Source organism: Idiotropiscis lumnitzeri, chromosome 4 (genome assembly GCF_059441095.1).
Source record: "Idiotropiscis lumnitzeri isolate Australia: NSW breed Sydney's pygmy pipehorse chromosome 4, RoL_Ilum_1.0, whole genome shotgun sequence".
Classification (NCBI taxonomy): Eukaryota; Metazoa; Chordata; class Actinopteri; order Syngnathiformes; family Syngnathidae; genus Idiotropiscis; species Idiotropiscis lumnitzeri.
The window spans coordinates 4837130-4859188 of NC_142394.1; the positions used below are offsets into that span (position 1 = coordinate 4837130).

Below are 22059 nucleotides of genomic sequence, written 5' to 3' on the forward strand. Positions count from 1 at the left end.
ACAACAACACCCCTCGGGAAACGTCCACAAAATGGAGTCCATTGCTCGGCCATGACTGGCTGGCTCAGAGAAGCTGCTTCTGCTCCGCAAAATAGACGACGAGCAGGAAGCTAAAGCGATTATGACGCATTTGCTTTGGAGGATACTAGCCGCGAATCATGGTTGGGTTTGCAGCTATTGCGGCCTCTGATAGCGAGGGAGAGACTGAAATAAAGAGCGAGAGAGAGAGAGAGAGAGAGAGAGAGAGAGCTATATTTCTAAATCCCATTTTAAAATATTCAATTTAGAGGTGAGCATTAGCAAATGTGCCCCATATAATTAGAACACTATTCTGAAAATGTCTATGAACAACCATGCTTAAAGGACTCATGAATTTTGGTGTGGGTTGGGGGAAAAAGGCAATAAACCTCACGAGTGGATTAGCCTAACAACACCATGCATTTTTCATGAATCTGCTTGCATGTAGGTCTCAGGAGAGGCTGAGATAAATATGGAACCTGATTGTATAGAAATAATATAATAGTGAATCTAGGTCATGATACGCATACAGGGATTCATGCAGAGTTGTACATGAACATGTGAAGGCAATATTCAGTCAACCAGGGTGGTTATGTCAAACCGGGGCTACACAAAGCTAATGGAAGTGTTCTACAAAGAGATGCTGACATTCCCAAGTCACAAGTGTTGCCAGGATGCACAATCTTGATTCGGCTAAAATCATTAACAAGGCATCATTATTTGTGTAGAACCTCTTTTTTTATACTTTCATGTGCTGAATGTTAGAAACATTTCATTCATTCATATTAATCTCTTGTTAAAATACAATTTTTAAAAACTATCTCCAGACACGATGCTTTGAGGAAAATTCCCAGGACTTGTTTTTATTAAGAGAATTTCAGAACATAAGAGCGGGACCAGACACCTGCGTTTGTGAGTGATTTCCAAATTCAAATTATTTTTAAAAAAAACAACCGTTTGGAAAAAAAAAGCTGACATGACAGCGTGGATGACGCAGAAGCTTTTTTTTCATCTTTCTCATAATGCAGAGTCGTCTTGGACACAGATCGTGAGCATCACTGTTCCAGGAATGTTTCGCATGTTCGTCTTCCTCTTCTTTATGGGCAACGCGCGTAATTATTTTAAAAACACATTTTCAATGAGGAAAAAAAGATCATGAGACACAAGCAAAAGGGAAGTCACTGCACATTAAGAGATCTAAAAGAAACAGCCACAACGGCATGGCTGAACCGTTAATAAAACATGGATAGGAAGCTGAACTGTGGGAGAGAAGGGTCTACTCTGCAGAGGAGGTGGAGGGAGGAAAAACACAGGAATACACAAGTTACGACAGAGCCAATCAGGTAGGGGGCACTTTCTACACCAAACAAGGCTTGAACAATCACGAAATGCCATTTAAAAAAGATTTTAGTGTGGTTGTCTTGCTTGCAGACACTTGATATGACCACTGCAAATCTGCAAGGTGCTCCATAATCAGCTTTGCTTTTTGTGCTAAAAATCTGTACGGATACTTATAAAATCATTGATAAAAATATTCCTCTGTTAACAATACGCCTTGGAGGGAAACCATGTGAGAGACTTGAGAGGGGAGATTCAAGGAGAGGGCTTGTAGAAGAGGAACGCTGGGGCCGTGGTGCTACTCTGACTTGGCCTCCTCCTTGGCCTCCTCGGGGGCTTCCTCCACCTGTGGGACAGAACATATCAAGTAAGGTCAGCACCATCATCTTTACTTTCAAAGTCCAGAGCCAAGCGCCAGCTCACCTCATTGGTCTTGGCTTCGCCATTCTCAGAGTGGTTTTCCTCATTAGCCTCTGCGTCAGCGTTCTCCTTTGTCTTCTTGGTCTTCTTGTCTTCCTTCTTGTCATTCACAGCCTTCTCTTTCTAGAAAAAGGCAGAAAAATAAGCAGTTACCTGGACTCATGTTAAAATGCTTGATGGTTGTGTGCACTGCTGGCTTCTCATACCTTCGCCGTCTTCTTAACCTTTGGTTCCACCTTAGATGTGGGCGGGTTCTGCAGACAGGTACGGAATTAAATAGGGCTCAAACAAGTTTTCTTTGTTAATTGACAAGACATTCTATTTAAGTATTAGGCTCTTTTATACATTCTTTATAGAAGCAGTTACTACCTTAGTTTCTCATTCTATCAAGATATGAATCAAGGGATTTTTGAACTTGTTGCAATATGCAACACTAAACGGTTAAAATATTGGGTTACTTTAAGTAAAGTTGCCTAATATGAGAAGAGCTTGGAAATGATGATCTGTGCAAATGGTGTGATAGGGCTGACAATCATTGCATCCCTTGAATTTGTGAAAAAAATACGTTGTTTTGACTGATTACATTTTAAAAATTCGCCAAAATCTAGGAGTACTAAATACAAATCTATTAAAAAGACACCTGTGTATGTGCATCAAGTATCATATTGGTTTTGTTCGCGATAATGTCTGAACTTTTGAATCAAATTTGAAAATGTCCTATTATGTCTGCAACCACAAATAATGATTGCATGGATATTTCAATTAATAAATGAACCTGCAAAAACAATGCTGACTAAGGCCACAACCCCAATACGCGCATACCATAATGGGGTTACATATTATACTGCATTTAAAAAATAGGAAGCACCAACCTATGTTGGCAACTTTCTTTCATTATAATAATGTCTCAAAGTTTTCTCTGACTGTAAAAGTATACCATATTTAATTAAAATGATTTTTTTTATTTGAAAAGGAGGCAGCTTTGCTCTTACAAGCATATGTATGTGATTCAAACACAATGTTGATACTTCTGAACTATTTATGAACTTTCTAAGCCTAAAGTCAATTAGCCTGTAAACTGCTGGGTTAAAAATAAAGTTTTTCCTCACACTGGGTTGTTTTAACCCGCATTGGATAATTTTTAATCCAGCAGTTTCAATGTCTATAAGTATGTGTTTTGACTGGAACGATATTTGTAAATGAACAATGAATACTCAATTTAATTAAAAAAAAAAGAGAAAAGAAAAGGTTTTACATGAAGAACTCACCATTTACCTAATATATGCCTGCATATATTTGATTGCTATGCATCTCATATGAATTTGTCAAACTATTTAATACAAACATGTTACTTACAATTATGTTTTCTTACCTCTAATAACCGGGCTGATCTCCTCTTGGGCTAAAACACAACATTATTTTAATCATGTTGCTTTGTAATACTGGGACAGTGTGCAAGTATCAAATGTAAAATTATATTTAAGTGTAGTTATTTGGGTAAATTTGTATGTAAAGTGTTATTTCACATTCTCATCACTTACCTCCTCCTTGTCCTCCGTTTCTTGTCTCTGCAAAATAAAAAAAAAACAAGAGTCAAACACAGAAACATGAAAATTACATTATTAAATGCTTAAGTCGTATTTATAAGTAGCGAAAAGTGCCCCCAAACGACTTGTGCACTTATTATGGTTAACAACACAGGTGTTGAAAAAACTTTTTCAAATCATCCCAAAAGATGAAAGTGTAAAAAATAGAGCGGCTTTAAACATTTTAGTGCAGTGAAATAAGGCGGCAAAGCGTGGTTAGCAAGGCAGGCTGCAAGAAGTTGAGCATGCGGGCCTCTGGGGACACATTTAGAGGGCCCAGGCCACGCGTGTCCCCTTCACTCCCCCATGTCTGCCTCCCTTTCAATGCATGCAGCTCAGATTTGAAAGCTGGCGCGGGAGTCTCAGAGAGGGAGGGGGGGGGACCTCGCTCAAGCTCACGGGCGCCACCCGAAGGCAAAGCTGCGCCACTGCAGCCATTTGGGACTACGAACAAAGAGAGAAAATATATAATTTTATCCAAACGCGAAGGCGAATGTTGGATTTTGCGGTCAAAACGCAAAGTAAAGTCACCGTAGTATTTTCTGGCGGTACTTTGGAGCGGTTTGGCGAGCAAACGACGATAAGCGAGCCGTTTGTTCTCGGTTGGCTCGCCGACGAAGGTGGACAAGCGCTGCAAAGCATGGCTGCTGCTGCTTGTGCTTTAACTGCATGGAGCCACAGACTTCGAGCTGCATAACGAAGAGCGGCGGCTTGCACCGTTACAACGAGCGTATAGGCACCAAAAAATATTCACCCCAACACACAAAAAAAATCCTCATTATTTTTAGAAAACGGGGGAATATTACCGACGACATCCAAACACCATACATTGCGTTATAATTAAGAAATGTCTCAGAGGAATGTCTCACAAGCGTTTGCATGGCATTCGCGCTCCCTTGGTCGTATAAGTATTTGTTATTTCTTTTAGATTACTCACCTTTCTCCTGGGCATGTTTGATCTCTTGGAGGTTTGAATGCAGACAACTAAAAACAGTTGTTCTCAGTGCATGTGAAGACGAGTATGTCCTATGCTCGCCAGTGTAGTAAACACACAGAAGCAGAGAGGCAAGTGATTGAATGGGGGGAGGGGTGCGGCTAAGCGGCAGATTGACGGCTGCGCCAGCCAATCGTGTGGCGCCATTCGGGGCTGCGGAACACTTGGAATTTAGGAGCCGGTGGTGGTTAGCGGGTCTGCACGAATGGCTTCTTCTTACAGGGGTAGATGGGAGGACACCTATGAGAATGAAAGGATTCGAGGACATGTTGGCTGAATACGTGTGTAGTGATTGTTCAAGGGGAGGGGGAATCACGGAAAACCCGCCGTATTGGAGCCCCCACTGGTGAAACCATGCAATAAAAAAGCCGTGCTTTCCCACTGATTTTTCTACATAAAACAGATTCAGCTAAGATTCGCCGACAAAGTGAGACTTTGTCGTAAACTGCATTCGCGTTGAGTCCAATATGGCGCCCACTCCTCTCTTCCCTGACACGTTTTTGTTGTTGTTTCGCCTTTCCTAAATTCGTTTGAGTGGAAAGGATTGCGTCGACTGCGCCAGACGCCTGCAGGGGGCTCACTGAACCCGTCTAGTGAACATGGCTGCCCTCGCCTCTCACCGCTGTCTGGTGCACACAAAAAAACTCATTCGCGGCGTCGTGGATTGCAACCCCTTCATTCGCCATTTTTTTCCTTTTATTTTGATCGGACACACACGCGTCGTGTGCATGTGCTATTACCCAAAATGAACTATAAAGTGTCGCCCACATTGATCATCCAGCCAAACACAAGCACAGCCTCTCCATATTTTATTATTTGCCGTTATGCGGTTACGTGTCTCCCGGCGAGTCGAGCTTGTGCACTTCTCACTGCCCAGAATCTCTCCAGAGGGGCTGAAAGGGGCGGGGTGGCCAACGGAGGCGGAGCAGGAATGCAAAGCTCCATCCAGAGCAGAAGCGTAAGAGTAAGAGTGTTTGCTCACGCAGTCCGTCTGCAATAGAGGATCAAACCTGAGAATTTGGTCGTCGTCTTTCCATCTCAACAATTCCTGCAACCTGCCTTCAAAAAGAGCCAGAGCAGCAAAACGCCTGCACCCGGGATTGACCATGGTGATCAAAGTGTACATAGCGTCCTCCTCTGGCTCCACTTCGGTAAGGGATGAGAGAATGTAACATCTTTAGTGTGATTTGTGGCTATTTGCAGCAGCACCCTTGTCCCCAAATGCAACTAGGAGGACAGCTGAACTTTGATTGAACTCAGAATGTGCATCAGTATGGAAATGACTGACGCCTGCTACATGACCTATGCTCATGTATTGGATATTACGTACACCTTTTTAAAGATGTGTTACAAAAGAGTTGAGTAGGAAACCAACTTGCAATATGCTGCAGTCAACTGTTGTGGTTTTGGTTATTGTGCTGACTGACAAGTGATAGTGATGGCAGCTAAAACCAGGCTAGAAAACAGGAAATGCAAGCGGTTGCCAAACATTTGCCACACATTCTCTGCTTTGAACGCTCTGGATTTGCCGTAAGAACCAGGGGTGTTTAGTTTCAGGCATGCCAATTTCAGCTAGAGTGGAAAGGAATGATGGTGATGCAACTCTCCAAATCCTTTATAGAAGTGCAGCTGTAGACACAGTTTAAGACATTTTGTAGATCTGGTTTAGAAGTGAGACATAATTTTTGTGCATTAACAATTAATCTTGGCTAGAACCTCTGATTAACATGAGTTGTATCACAAACACTGCCTTTGCCTAATTCTTATGTTTGATTAACATTACAGAGAGGTCTGAGTCACCTATTCTATATTTTAACTGCTGCAATAGAACGGCTCTGCATCCTACTGAAACATGTTGCAAATGTTGTGGTTGCCTAATGTAACATTTAACATGACATGATAATATGAGAACTAACTGTCACTGTGATGCAGTGCACTTAATTTCTACTACAAACAAGTAGAACAATGGCAGTGTTGTTACATTATTATTACCTTTCAGATAGTGGGTTTTCATCACCTTAAGATGATCTACTTTCACTCAGCATTCACTCAGTCAGTCACACAGACCCTCTTTTCAGTTGCCAGCGCTTAAATGGCTTTATTGCCCTGACAGTAAATGATTGGTAAGGACTGCGATGGTCTAAAAGGATAGAGTCACTCAACAACTCAGAGACACACTTGCTATATCAGCCTTGATTTTGATCTGTTTTGCAATCAGGAGCAACAGAGTAACTGTAGATGTGCCATTACAAGCCTGGTCTGGGACATCAGTTCACATTACAGCTAAATAGTCTTTCCTGAGTCATTTCTGACTGTTTGATGGGAAATTGACCTTGTTTAGAGTATACAGTATATAAAAGTATGTGAAACGGCTGATTGGCTGACTGTTCTAGCAGAAAGCTTCTGTCGTTACCAAGTACCAGCTTAATGCAATAAAAATATCATTCCATTATATGGCCCAGTTGAGATTGACTAATCGAGAGAACCGCTAAAACACAAGGACCTCTCTATTTTTAGTGTATTGTGAGTTTAGAGAGCTATTTAAATTATTTGCCTGCATAAATTGTAATGGTTGAAGGGTATTTTCCAAGTCCACAAAGTTATATTTTGTCTTTGTAGGCCAGGTTGTGTTTATAGTTTCTAGTGTTGAATGATGATCTGTAAAGCGATACTTATGGCCACTTCATTAGACACCATCTGCTCAATCTAATGAGGTCTAATTCTAGAGTTGTAACAGTCTTTTTTCCAAAGATAATAATGTTAACATTGTCAGTTATTCCACAGGTAGATCGAGTGGGTAGAGTACAGTGGGTGGAACAGTACTGCACAATTGGATATGTCTCCTAAATACTGCCCCTTTAATTTACTTAATATGTGTTTGAGGTGTAATCAAACTAGCACTTGCATAGAGCACTGAACAGTCATGGATGTCCTCATGTATTATCGTGGTTCGTTGTGTGTACCTATAAGAATTTGACAATATAGCACAGGAGTGTCCAACATATGGCCCGTGAGCCGGATCAGGCCTGCAAACGGCTTTTATTTAATTATGTATTTTATTTATTTATAAATTCACCAAATGGCTGATGTTAGTTGAATACAAGTATTATACATCTCTAAATATGATACACGTATATCATAACATAAAATATTTTCATTTGTATTGAACATTTCAATGAAATTGTCAGTGTGCAAGCCTTCCAGGTAATGTGTTTTTATTAATATGAGCATATGAGCATAGCTAGTGGAACAAGAAACTAGCCTTGATGCCACTATTTAACATACAAACTTGTTAAATGGTTGAGGTTGGATTTTATATATACACACACATATATATATATATATATATATATATATATATATATATATATATATATATATATATATCTTGCTACATAAATGTGATGTATATTTTAGTTGCAAAATAAAAGGCAAGGTAAGCTTTATTCATGTATCATTATATGGTATATTTCATACACAAGGTAAATCAATGTGCTTCACAAGTTCACATAAAGTTTGGAAACATTTCGAAAGATTTAACAAAAGAGTTAAAGACATATCAAACCGAAGTAAAGAAATGAAAAACATCTTACTAAAATTATTAGAAAAACGAAGATAAAAATATTTTTGAAAAAAATTCATCAGCTGTTAACTTCCACCAGCTTCATCAATAACGATCTGGAGACATTTACGACTCTGCTTTTTCCGCTGTCGACACCACAAGCCACTATCTGCTGGTAGCTATGCTAATTCAAACTACTCTTCCACTAACATTGCTTAGAACTAGCTGAGCATTTGGGCAGCATCTTAGTGTGTTACAAATAGTTTGAATACATGTATTTCACAGAAATTATTGTTTCCTTTTTGAGAGAATAAAAGGTTAACTGTATTGGTGGATTGTAATTTAATTGCTGTTACGTCCACAAGGTTTCGTGTCCGAGCTCTCCCCCTGTTCCCTCCTAATCGGTGACGCTCGTCTCCAGCTCAACCAGCCAATCAATGCGGAGGAAGAGTAATCGATTGCTTTCAGGTGTGCCACCAGATACACCACATCAATCCCTTCAAAATGGACTCTCTTGCTGTTGGAGCTGGCTGGCTGTGTCTTGTGGCTTTCAGTTCTGGAGTGTGCAAGTCAGTCTATACCTTGGGTGTTTTGGTACAGCTGTCTTTCTTTTAGTGCACCTTCTTACTTTCTTCGCCGTAACTCTCATCCATTTCTTTGTCTAGCCCCTCAATTCATTTGTGTTTACGATCTTCACCATAACCATCTTTGAGTCATTCATCAGTCAGTCCATTCGAATGTGCACTAAGGCAGTCCGGATTCTGTGTCGTGTGTATTTATGTCATTGTTCCCCTGTATGTATGTGTGTGTGCGTTTGTGTGTGTGAGTGTGTGTTTGTGTCTCCGTTTGTGTTCCGAACACCAAAGCTTATTAGCTCATGACTTTCATTCCCAAACGCCCACATCTACATATTAAACCCTTCTCGCTGTTGTCACCATGAGGAAGGGTCATAACAATTCCCAATAATGGCAAGTGGATTAATGTGGAGGTTACCCTCACTTAGAGTAAATCTATGGCGGCAAGAGTCAGCTTTGGCCAATTAAACTGAATGCCTTTTTCTTTTTTTATAGAGTGGTTGGCAGTGAATTTTCCAAAGGGGCCATATGGGAAACTGGAATGGTTGCTCGGGAACACTCTGACATGCAATTGTGTTTGATTTATTTAATGGATTTCAATAAAGCATTAAATTGTATTGTTTCACTGAATTGTTAAATGGTTGGCTATATGTTCTTATAATTAGGAACTAAAAATGTCCAACAAAATACTTTGCAGTTATTAAAATTACATTAACATTATGGGCCCTATTTTTGTTCCGGGCGCAAGTCGAGTGCAAAGCGCAGTTTAACTCTGTGCATGGGTGGAGTTTCATTTCTTTTGGTATTTTGCTAGACTTTGCGCCGGTAGAAGTGACTGGAACAGGGCTTTGGCACCAATGTGGGATGGAACATTGTGTTTTCCAGGCCAATCCTGGCTGCATCCCTAATTTTCATCAAAATCAGGGCTGTAGAGAGACACGCCCGAGTATTCCGTGCTTGTCATTGCGGAAACAAAAATCAGACCCGCTGCAGTTTGTGCATGACATTGTCAGTTAAACTGTAATATCTCCCCTTTGGAATGACGTAGTCGGCTGTGTATGTGACGTGGGCAATTTGAGACCGCCTTGTGCCTCTTGATTGTGCGTCCGTATGTGAAAATATTGATGGAGGTGCTATTGAAACATTTTCTAGATGAATCAGAGGGTGTTATATTGGTGGGTGTCATTATGAATTATCATGAGGTGTACTACTGTTGTAGTGACAAATCTGTCTGTCTGCGACTTGATTAAATACACCAAAATCATGTTAGACCACTATAGACCACCTTTTAGCAGTCTAAAATTTTGTCTACTTCTTGTCACCAAATAGCAAGTTGTGCTGGGGGGTGCAGAAGTAACACCCAGTCCATTTAATATTCACCCAAAAGTCTTTGGATCGTTCAAATGTTTTTTTTTATTGGTTTGTTTGTTTGTGTTCTGCAAAAGGAAGGAGATGATTTATGTCCAAATACTTTTTCATGGCAATATACTATATGTGTCACTGGAAATGCATATACAAAGTAAGACGAAAAACAATACAGACCTTAAACTAGAATCAGGCAATAGGATCAGCACTTTTAAATCTACCTTTTTTCACAATTATCAATTTCAGTATACAAACAAAACAAACATGATCACAGGCTTGTGTAGGTTGTTTGTCACCGCTACATATGTATTGGTGAACAAATTCTACCACCCCGGTTCCAAGTTAAAGGGTGGACTCCCTGTAAAGTGACATTATCTTTCCACCACAGTATGTTTGCGTCAACAAGGAATAGAAACAGTGTTGAACTGTATGCTCACCGTATTTCTCAAAAGACTTGTCGTTGGCAAAGATAAGTCACCCTAGTCAGTCAGTCTAAAATATAACACGTTATTGTTTAATCGAGATTTTAAGTCATTTCCTGATGCATATCTTCACTGCCTGGTACAAACTGTAGCCACACATACAGTATTTTCCTTATTGCCACAGATAAAAGGTTGCAACTGTGAATATGATACATATGTCATACATATCTGCAATATTTGGCTTTCTGCCTCTGCTTTCTCCCCAGAGTTTGTAGGTCAGACATTGTGTCAGTTGTAAGGCTTCTCCCTCAGGCAGCAGTGAGGGAGCCGAGCCAAAACTGTTCTTTGGTTAGTGTGTTGTAAATCTGACTGAGCTCAGTCATGGGTGGGGGCTACTGTCGCTGTCAAACCTCTGTTTTCCAGACAAATCAGATTTCCTTTAATCAAGGCAAGACTATTATCGCTGCAATACACACAGACACTCACAAACACACAGACATGAACATCCAGCGGGTTGACTTGAGGGTTTCCTCCCTTATGAATACAAACATCTGTATCTTTTGGTTTCCCTAAACATTTGAAATTGTCTGTGAAGAATGTTGCTAACATTTTTTAGATTTTTGTTGTGTATTTGAGCTAAATGTAAATTGACCTTCAGCCTCATCTGCTTGTGCTACAGTTAATCTAATCAATCCCTGCTCTTGCCTAGCTGCTGTTAATGACTGATTGATCGGAACTAAATCTAACTTCACTTCCCTGACAACACAGCACTCACATGATGGTGATGATGACGCTGCTGTTGAGTGTGTGTGCGTGTGTGGGGGTGTGTGTGTGTGTGTGTGAATCATCTCAGGCGCCTGAGGATATCCTTCAGAAGCGCAAGACTGCCTCGAGGTAGACGGACGAGCTCGTCCATTGATTGGCCTTGCTGCAGTTGATAGCGGTTGATCTGTAAGGCGGGACACCTCAGCCAGAGGTGCTCCGCGGTCTCCTCCTCCTCGTTGCATAGTCTGCAGTTTGGGTCCTCCGTCTTGTTCGTTAGATGTTGCCACCTTTGGAGGGATGGATGGTGGCCGCTTCGAAACCGCACAAGGTCCGTGACGTCGGCTTTTGATAACTCGGCCTCCTTTTGTTCGTCCGGAGCTTTTTTGTAGACTTCCTTTTTCCGTGGGTGCTCTATTGGTGGCGGTCGGCATTCCCTTTGTATGAGGGCACGGCGTGTTGCGATGTCTGCTGTAGTTGGGGGTTGTGGCAGGGATGAGCCGAGTTTTGCTTGGGCATCGGCTAACTCGTTGCCAGGCAGGTTGCAATGGCCGGGGACCCATATCACCAGGAGGCCTTTGTCTTTTGAGATGGACGCGGCTTTTTGCTGGAGTGTGATGATTTCTGGGTCTGTGGGGAAGGGGTTGTCGATGGCTGTGACGAGTGACTTGCAGTCGCAGATAATTGTTGCGGACGACCAAGAGGTGGTTGTTAAGCAGCGCAGAGCTTCAGTTAGGGCGGCTCTCTCCGATTGGAAGGAACTGCTATGACATCCCGTGGGGGCATGCCATTCGTGTACAACTCTATCTTTGGCCATGACGACAAGTCCAGCACCGCCATTCGTGGTGCCCTTGTGGGTTGAACCGTCCGTGTATAGTTGAAAGTCGGGTGTGGGGAGTGCGGCAATGGTATCTGTAGCGGCTTGTAGTTGTTGCTCGGGGGGCATCGTCTTGAATGCAGGAGTAAAAATGGTGTCTATTGAGGGTGGGAGCTCCCATGGGGGGTGGTAGTGCCGTTTGTCGGGGGGTATTTGGGGGTTAATGCCGAGACGGGTGAGGGTGGGCAGGTTCAGGTGACGCCAATCAGTCTTTTTGAGTCGATGGTGGGTGGGTAGATGAAGGAGCTGGTTGCGGGCATCTGTCGCTGGGAGGTGCGCCCAGTTGTCCGCTTTAATAAGGGAGGGGGCTTGAAGCCTCGATGCAATTGTGGGAAGGTTTGCATCAGCCAGGATGGCTTCGACAGGGGTTGTTCTGACCTGGTGCGTTCTCGCTCTGGCTGCCTCAAGCTGTACTCTTTCGAGCTTTCCGATATTGGTGGCTGACAGCCAAGGGTACCAGGCGGGGGCCGCATACTCAGCAAGGCTGCGTTGCATGGCGATGTAGACTTGGCGAAGATCCGCCTTGCGCCAGCCCCAGGTCGTTCCGGCGAGATGTCGCAGCAAGTTCGTACGTCGCGATATCGAGCGGCAGAGCTTGTTAACATGCTCCCCAAAGGAGAGCTGGAGGTCATAGGTGACACCCAGGAAGGTCGGGTTAGGGTTGCAGGACAGCTTCCATTTCGCCTCGGAGCTATCTAAGCTGAAGAACGCCGTCTCGCATTTGGACGTGTTGAAGGTAAGCCTCGCCTCCTCGCTGCAGGCCACGACCTTGTCGACTTCAATCTGCAGCTCCTGTTCTACCTGATTCTTGTTCCTGCCGTTCTTTCCAACGGCGAGGTCATCCGCATATGCGCTCACCAAAGTCGAGTCTTCAAACTTATCCAGTAAGTCGTTTATGTAAATGGTGAAAAGCAGGGGTGAGAGGACCGAACCCTGGGGAAGGCCTTCCTTGAAGACTCTGCTGCGACCTGTTGCGTAATTTATCCTCACGCGCGCTGTCCGGTTGATGAACCACGATGCCAACCATTCGACAAAGCGTAGTGGGACCCCGATTCTGTTCATAGATGTCAGCAGACCTATCCGCCATACTCGATCATAAGCCCGGCTGAAGTCGAAGAATGTGACGACAGTGCGTTTGCGCTGCGACGACTGGAACCCATCGAGATGAATTGGGATAGTCGGAGGCATTGATCGGTGGTACTGCGACCCTTTCTGAAACCGGCCTGCCATGGGCTGAGGATGGTGTGTCCTTCGAGCCACCAGGATAGTCGGTTTGTAATCATACGCTCTAGGAGCTTGCCAATTGTCGAGGTTAGGGCTATTGGACGGTAGCTTCCCACGCTCGCTGGATCCTTGTCCTTCTTCAGGAACGGGATTATTGTAGCGACACGCCATTCCTGTGGAACCCAGCCAGACAGCCAGCTGTAATTCATGACGCTCAGCAGTTCGGTTTGTGCGCTGGGGGTGAGGTGCTTCGAGGAAGATGGTCGCTGCTGTTTATGATGTCATTTGGAACTCAAACATGAATATTTTCTTCCAGCTACTGAGCATATTAAAATATGCCCAGGAGAACTATACCCAATCGTGTTATTCTAATTAACAACGAATTGTTTGGAGTTAGTAAAAAACAGGCCTTACTGTTCCTTTCTATTCTATTCGTGGACAAACACACTATTCTGTATTTGCTTCACATCTCTTCCCTCGGCTCAGCGCATTAATGAGTACTAAGTGAGAAATGCTATAGACATGAGTTGTTTATAGGAAGCCCAGTGGTGACCAGTCTGCTTCACAGTTTTGAAGGTACTTCCACATTCCAAAAAGAAGCATGTTAGGTTAATTGAAGATGTGGCCCTGCTATTGGATGGCAACCAGGCCAGATTTGACCTCCCTTCTCAGCCAAAGTCAGATGTGATGGGTTCCTGTTCACCCACCACCCCAACGAGGGGATGTGGTATCGCCACCCATCACTTTTCTGTCACCCATACTATTGCATACTTATAAGTTACACTGTGTAAAGTAGTTCTGCACCTTGTACTTGGTACCAAAACCAAAATGAAGTGCTCTACCGTCAAAGCACCTTAATTGTGCATATTAATGCTCTGTAAAGCCAAACTGTTTATGTGATTATTCTTTTATTTACGATCCTACAGATTTTAAAGGAGTGGGCCCCAAACTTTTTAAGACACTGACCTGTTCATACAAGTCCATAATTTACACAGTCAGGCAACCAGGGATATGTGGAGATTGGCAATTTGGCAGATTATTATAATGCTGCAACTCCAAACGCTAAGCCACTCTAATGTTTTTATGTGCATTTTATAGCAGCACCAACACCACACCAAAACCTTGACCAAGTTGTAGTGTCAACTTTTAGACTAATTTTATTTTATTTCGGATATTCTGGGAAATGTGATGCACAACACAAGCAGTTAATCTTTTTTGGATGAACATAACATCATAGGTTTCTTCCAGTCAAGTTTCAATAAGATGCATAGCACAGAGTCAGCCCGTAAATGACACTGGAGACTATGTGCATCTATTTTTTTGTTTTTATTTCTCGGCTGTGTTTCTTTCAGTGGATAACTGTATTCTGTTGGCTCATTTGTAGTACAAGGTGGGCATTAGTGGGAGCGCCCTTGAATGGTTTGGATCCTATTTGGCTGACAGAATTTTTTGAGTTAGCCTTGGTTGCTCTGAGTCCCGCACTGCTCCATTGTCATACGGTGTTCCACAGGATTCAATTCTGGGGCCTCTGTTGTGTTCATTGTACTTGAACCCTTTGCGTTTCATCTCAAAGAACCATGCTATTTATTTACACTGCTATGTGGATGGCTGTCAGATATATGTCCCGCTGAGCAAAAAATACACTTCCTCATTGAGGCCACTTTTGTTTTGTCCGGAGGAAATCAAGACCCGGATGGCATTGAATTTCTTGAATTTCAATGAAAAGAAAACCGAAGTTTTGATGTTTGGTCCCATTGGCCCTTGTATTTCTCATTCTGCTGACTTGGCCGCCTGGCTCCTTGTCTAATACCGGCAGTCTCGAACTCGGGTCTTAAACTGGACAGTGATTTTAAATTGGACCAGCAAATTGTTGCTGGTATTAAATCCAGCTGTTTTTTTTTTATCTTGGGCAAATGGCTAAGATAAAGTATCACCTTTTTGACCGGTCCTTTTAACAGGCAGCACATAACACCTGACTTCCCTTCACAGGCTCCCTGTACAGTATATTTTGGTTTTACTGTTTTTGTACTTCTTACTGTCTTCATTATTAATTAGTTTTATTGTTTGTTGTTGTAGGACTTACTTTTGCTCCATGTACAGCACTTTGTATACAGCAGTTTGTCTTAAAGAGCTTTATAAACAGTTGAGTTGAGTAGCATCTTGACACGTGTCAAGTGTCTGTCATAGACAGTTGCAATGGAGAGAATCTGGTCACATTTCAAACCTAAATATTTTCAGCCTCTTATAATAGGTACTTGTAAATATAATGGAACTACTGTGAGTTTTTTTATTCTTTCATCTGCGGTGGCCTGGTCCAAAGTAGCCCGTGTTGCGGTACCAGTACGCGGCCCAATGATTGAGGACCACGATTTAAAAAAAATAATCTGAAGCATGAGGGGCGGGGTTGCTATGCCAAAGTCAAAGCTCACATTGCTTGGCTCCTGTTCAGTTGTTCCACAGCAGGTCACATATTTCTTCACATATTCAAGAATGTTACTCTTTGTTACGTGAATAACACTTTTGATGATAATAACTGATTTAAGATGCAGCAAGTGGAGTTCAAGGTCAGCTTGGTGGATTTTTGGTTTGTGTCTTCAGTGGTTTTAATTATGCTTTGTTGATAGTGATTTACTTGTGATAGTAAACATGAACATATTTCTCATTCTTCTCTAAACCCAGGCACATTTCCCAAAAATGTTGAAGGCTTTCTACAAAATTGCGGTGGTATGAGTGGAATGACTTGCATCAGCAGTCTTTATTCTGTGGGTATTAGAAACTCATGATCCATTTGTAGACAAACAATACAATGTGTGTGATAGTTTTCTATAGGCCCATTCTCAGTGTTATATTCATAGCTATCTAGATGTGTTGTGAATTCCTTAATTTGTTTCCACCTCCGCAAAGCATTTGTGCATGTCATTGAAAGATTACAATTTGGCAATCCATGAACATTTGAGTTTTGATTTTATTTTATTTTCATGAGACTTTTTTAAAGGGACACTTGAATGAACTTAACATTGGCACTTGTGTAATAGGTTTGCATGTAGAAATGACATCAGTACTAAATGTCCTCCCCCAATTTTTTTTGTCTACGTCACAGCAGGGAGGCAAATATGGTAATATCGCTTGCTTTGTCAGTTCAGTTGTCTAAATCGGTGACTGGTCGATACCAAAATGCAAATGCACATTATTACACTTGTCCTCTTCAACCTGTGAAAGTATTAAATGTGTTCTTCACAATAGTTTGGAATTATTGACATCACACGTGAGCTCATGTGCTCACTTCTACAAAATCAAAAATACTGTGCTGATCTCAAGTGCATGAATGAGCACACAAACCCCGCCTTGTTATATTTCGTACATTGAGCTACAATTAAGTTGTACTCTCAGGAGGCATGCGGCGGGTGGCAGCATGCAGCCAGCAGGCAGGAATGGATCTTTACCAAGTCTAGCGCAGTGACATGTCAAACTATGCAGTGTGGTTTTATTATTATTTTTTTACTCATGCACACAGTTTGGTGCAGTTAAAAATTAGCGTTTTGTTCAGTATTGGGCGTGACCAAAGCCCACTTGAATCAAAGTGGAATATTTCATTCCTTTTAAAATTAGCGTACGAGAGATGTAGTCCTTGATATGATGGAAGAAGAAACTGATTGGACAAAGGGAAAGTCGGAAAGTCCAATCTCCTGACCTTTATGCCATCTTTCCTTCACCTTTGCTCGATTACAAATGGAGTGGTAAAGGAGAGAAAAAAAGGTGAATGAATTTGACACTACTTTTCCAATCTGGTGTCAAGTAGTATCAGTCATTATTGTTGAAGTCCCTAGTTTGTGGACTTTACCTGCAAAATATTAACTTAATGATAAAATGAAATACATTAAGCCTGGGCTACAATTCAATATCAATATACGTTGAGATAGGCACGTGATCGATATCAAAAGAATATGCCTTTGATAAAATGTTCGAAAAAAATCTTAAATATATCTTGACTGCAGCATTGTGCACATTGTGAGTAGCGCACAGCGGTCTCCAAACCCTAAGAAGCATTTAAATCAACAAAGAAGAACTTGCTAAACCAACAAAGATGCATCCAAACCAACACAGAAGACGCAGATAAATTTACAGTGCGGGTGTGCGACATACACGAGCAAGAGAGTTACATAACTTCATTCAAATAACTGAACAGCGTGACTCGGTAGAATGAAATGGTATTCTGCAAATCAGCCCGATTAAACGTGATGGCGACTTGGCGTCGAAGTAAAGAAGTGACCTGTCTCTTGCGAGCTAGTGCCAGTGTAAGCCTTATCCCACGCTCGGCATCAAAGTCAAGTCAAAATCAGGCAAATAAAATATGAATGGACTATAGCAATAATGAGTCCACTCAAAAGCTAAAGTAGCCCTAAGATGGTTGGTCAATGCTAATGCATGCACTGCAAGAGAGTATTTGTTCACTACACTTACATTTTATGAGAATTGAATGAAGGCTAGTGTACTGTGACTGTATCAACAAAATTACTTTGGGTTCGCATCTAATGCAAATGAGCATTAATGCACTGGCGGAGATGAAACTGCACATTAAACTACACAACAATGCATAACGAAACAGTTTATTGTAAAAAAATAAAATATTAATAATTAAAACAGCAATAATTATTAACATTGACTGATATGAATTGCTTATTAATGAGGAACATTTTTTAGCTGTCACGCCCAGCCCTAATAAGCACATTATGTTTAAAAAGCAGCTTTTTCATGACCAGTTCATTTTACTTTTTCATAGCTACGTTGATTTTTTTAATTCTTAATATTATTTTAAAATAAAATGATCTAAATTCAACCATTTTTGAATCGTTAAAAAATAAAAATATACTTATACATGGATTGACGATACCCACCTCTGCCTGTAACTCGTACAAAGTCTTCAAGGACATAAACCTAGTACAGATTGTTGTTTGAATAACCAATGTCTCGCTCCTGGGCAACAAAAGAAATAACAGTCACAAATTCTAATAGTTTTGACAATAAAAAATGTGTGGATTAAATGTCTTCAAAGTTGTGTATCTGATTCAGATGTAAATAGCTTGAAATAAATGCTGACATGTTAATTTCTTTTGACACATTAGCAATTCGATGTTAAACAGTACAAGAAAAGACTAAGGCCTCACAGTTCCAGTACTTTGGTAGTGGAGTGTAATTATGGGACTTGCGTGAAAAGTAACGATTAATAGAACATCACAGCGGGAGAAGTGTGGAGTTGTTTGTCACTGCACCCTAAGCCTGCCTGTTGGTCTTCCTGCATTTTAAAATCATCTTATTTGTAAAAATAATTTAGAATTGAATATTGCCTGAAAAACTGATGGTGATGGTTGAAGGAATAATAACGTGGAAATTAAAATATAGAACATTTATGCTCATCCACAGTCTTTTTTTTTTTTTTTAAAGTTCAGCTGCAATGCAAATCCAAGAAAATTGACCGTGAGACACAAATAAGGAACTGGTGCTCAGATTACTCCACAAGAGAGAAGTCTAAAATAACTAATCTATCAAAATTATCTGCCTCTTCATGTTGTTTCGGCCAACTGCAGTGAAGTAATCTGTCTGGTCTCCATGCCATCAGACTGGGAGGAGTATGGCGCTATCTCTCCTATTATCACTCATAAAATCCTGTAATACTTTTCCATGATAATGGTTAGCATTGCGCCAGGTGTACAGTATGTTGCTATGCAGCTGGGGGTGAGTGGGGGTGTGTGTGCGTGTGTGTGTGTGTGTATATGTGGGTCGACTTGCAGCAGGCCTTATTTGGCTCGCATTTGACTGGTTACCTCCTCTCAAGACCCAGTGGAGCTTTTGTTTCCGTTTGGCCTTGTAGGGCCATCCTCCCTCTTATATGCGCCCATCAAGGCCCGATTGGACAATGTGCTCAAACACACATCTATGTAAGAGGCAGGGCTAAAACGCAGTCAAAATACTGTCCACTTCAAGAGGATGGCTGAAGGACCTGCTTATTCTCTTCAAATTCTTGCTTGGCATCCAGTGTAAGTTTGGTGTAAATCCCAAATAATCAAAAATACTCTTGTTTAAGAATTAAAAAACACATGCATTTCATGTTCAATCATAAGAGAGTGTTTTTAACCACATACTGCTAGTTTCCTTTTCTTCAAACTAGATATATCTGGTTGTCAGCAACCACAATGTATTGCTACTGGGACTTTTTTTATTTTCTCATACATTTTAATATGCAAGTGAATAAAATAAAAAATACAATTCCTCTCAGTAGAACGAGATCTGTTCACCAGCACGCTACTTCCTAGTTTGAGTCTGAACAGACGTTTTCATTGATGACATGTGTCTTGGATTGAAAAATATAGTTACTGTATCTGACAATATCAGGATCATCACTAATATATGATGGGATATTCTCTAGCCCAAACACTATCCTTCTAGAAACTTTTTTTCTTAATGCAACTAACTAACCAAATGTTTTTGTAATTACTGCCGTTTGAGAGATATGAGATTACTTTGCACATAAAGGATTTTGGATACTCGGCACCCTCAGCCTGGAATCTCCTGTAGAACAATAAAGCTCAAGGAACTGGTGTGCTTATGTGTTTTGAAATCTAAATTGAAAGCCAGGGAAATAACTTCCATAAAATGGCAATGTTTAAGCTTGGATGCTTGAACAATTTATTGATAGTTTAATTCAAAATGTTATGTCTGTAACTTTGTATTATTTGCTGCTTCCTGTTTAGGCCAGGTCTCTCTTGAAAAAGAGGTTCTTATTTCAATGGGATGACATCTCAAGTACTATTGACACAAATCATTTTAATATTTTTGCGTTCTTTATCATGCAGTGAACATTTTTCCTGTATGTTGTCTGTATCAGAGGAAGGAGGAAGTTTGGATATTTTTTTTTTTTTGCCGTCTCATGACTGTTTGATGAAATCAAACAATTTCCGCAAATGGCTCCTCGCAGTTGACATCATCCTCTCATTTACCCTCATCAACCTCCCACCTCCCGCCCACAGATTAAAAAGCAGCAGCAGGATGTGATGGGCTTCCTGGCAGCCAATAAGATCGGGTTTGAGGAGTGTGACATCGCAGCCAATGAGGCCAATCGGAAGTGGATGCGAGAGAACGTTCCCGAGGAGTCACGGCCGGCCACAGGGAACCCTCTTCCACCACAGATATTTAATGAAAGCAAATATTGTGGGGTGAGATAGAAAGCATATGTTTCGATCTATCTATCTATCTATCTATCGATCTATCGCAATCAAAATTTTAGAATTATGCTCTTTTATGTATGACTTTTTTGTATGTTTAATTTTTTTAAATAATATTTTTGTATTAAAAGGTTAGAATACTTTGCTGCTGAGTTTGTATGTTGGGGAGCAGACATCTCTAACGTTTCCTTTCCTTCTCTTTCCTTGCTTCACAGAACTACGAGGCCTTCTTTGATGCCAGAGAGGACAACGCTGTATATGCATTTCTAGGTCTGACTGCTCCCCCAGGCTCAAAGGTAAAAATTTCAAGAACCCATCACAAATGTCTTTCTTTCTTCTCCTCCATCCAGCATGGGTTATGGTTTGGGGTTAAAACAATTAGATTTGACTTTTTCTGACATGTCAGTCAAGCATGGCTCATGTTTTTCTCTGCTATACACACTGTCTGGCACCAGCCTTATTTTTTAATATCAAATGGAGGAATGTGTGCCAGTTAGTTACCATAGAAGCATAGAAAGGGTTTCCACTTTTATGTAGCGGGGGATATATTCAATATATCAGCAGTATTATCACACTCTATCTCACACTATGTCCTTCCTTTTTTTCCACGGGTGTTTCTTTGCAGGAGGCTGAGGCTCTGCTGAAGAAAGCACAGCAGTAGCATTTACCTTTTCTGTTTGAGAGCCGGACCCAGCCTCACCAGGAATACGTTTAATATATATATTTCAGGTTTTTATAATTCTTTCATTATTGTGCCTTGTCAGTTATTGTGAAATGAGGTACAACGAAAGAAAACAATGTTCTGCTTATCAAGACTCACCAGTGCTCAGTGCTTCCTCTGCCTTCCTTAAACTCTTAACCTGATAGCCTATTGGGTCCAATGCCACGTCAGTTATTCATTTAGCATGTTTAGAAAATGTGCAATGTAGCCTTCCAATGTGCACAATACAATATGCTTTTCAGCCTCGTCATACGGTCAAAGGTCTTAAGTCTTCTTGAATTAGAAACATTTTCATTTTGTACTCCCGTCTGTTCTGCTGTTGCCGAAAGCGCAGCACCTTCTGAAGGAGCAACCCAATCCCATGTTTTTATCTTTATGTATGCTTCCTTCAAACTGTCTTAAAGCTGTTTTCACCGCAACCTTTTCTACGAGACAATATGTGTAACAATGAGACTTTAGGCAGTGTCAGTGACATTTTTATTTGCTGTTTGCTTTTATTTTATTATTTTTTAGATGAGTGGAACAGATATTATGTTAGCCTCCTGTTTTATATTGTACTGGTGGATGTTATCTTCCCTAACCTAAAATAAAATACAATAACTACAAACACATCTGTGTCTTCCTAATTGATTTGATAATTGACAAGACACATTTGCATGCATTTAATATTGATTTTTAATATGAAAAATTATGGATGATCTGTTACTCTGTTCGAGTACATTTCATGTGTTTTACAGGGTTGAGTTCAAGGATTGCAGGTATTGTCCAGTGTTTCACAAAAATGAGCACCTAGCCTCATTTTAATGTGGATACTTAGAAGTGAAATGGGTCAGCAAAAAATTTGAGACCATACTAAAACACTTACAAACAAATGGCTTTTGTTGAAGCACCCTCATGAGTCTAAGCGGTATAGAAAATGCATGGTCAGATGAATATTTAACCTCTTCTTATTTGTATTATGCCAAATATGTAGTG

At 41.0% G+C, this 22059-nt stretch overlaps 2 protein-coding genes across 2 annotated transcripts; one reads left to right on the forward strand and one right to left on the reverse strand.

Moving 5' to 3' along the window:
- Positions 1–854: 854 nt before the first annotated feature.
- hmgn6 (high mobility group nucleosome binding domain 6) lies at positions 855–4458 on the reverse strand. Its single transcript, XM_088294127.1, has 6 exons — positions 4300–4458; positions 3318–3344; positions 3149–3178; positions 1983–2030; positions 1780–1899; positions 855–1702 (listed from the first exon to the last, which is right to left on the reverse strand). Exons 1-6 carry the CDS (start codon positions 4312–4314, stop codon positions 1655–1657), a joined length of 288 nt encoding a protein of 95 aa, XP_088150253.1. The 5' UTR covers positions 4315–4458; the 3' UTR covers positions 855–1654.
- A 795-nt stretch (positions 4459–5253) lies between these two features.
- Positions 5254–21695, forward strand: sh3bgrl (SH3 domain binding glutamate-rich protein like). Its single transcript, XM_088294126.1, has 4 exons — positions 5254–5507; positions 20169–20354; positions 20579–20659; positions 20989–21695. Exons 1-4 carry the CDS (start codon positions 5463–5465, stop codon positions 21022–21024), a joined length of 348 nt encoding a protein of 115 aa, XP_088150252.1. The 5' UTR covers positions 5254–5462; the 3' UTR covers positions 21025–21695.
- The last annotated feature ends 364 nt before the right edge of the window (positions 21696–22059 follow it).

Coding starts and splice junctions, on each gene's coding strand:
- hmgn6 (XM_088294127.1), bottom strand. Junction 1,900..1,982: donor AGGTTAAGAAGACGGCGAAG/GTATGAGAAGCC, acceptor GCCTTTTTCTAG/AAAGAGAAGGCTGTGAATGA. Junction 1,703..1,779: donor GCGAAGCCAAGACCAATGAG/GTGAGCTGGCGC, acceptor TCTGTCCCACAG/GTGGAGGAAGCCCCCGAGGA.
- sh3bgrl (XM_088294126.1), top strand. CDS start 5,463: ATGGTGATCAAAGTGTACATAGCGTCCTCCTCTGGCTCCACTTCG. Junction 5,508..20,168: donor CCTCCTCTGGCTCCACTTCG/GTAAGGGATGAG, acceptor TCCCGCCCACAG/ATTAAAAAGCAGCAGCAGGA. Junction 20,355..20,578: donor ATGAAAGCAAATATTGTGGG/GTGAGATAGAAA, acceptor CTTGCTTCACAG/AACTACGAGGCCTTCTTTGA.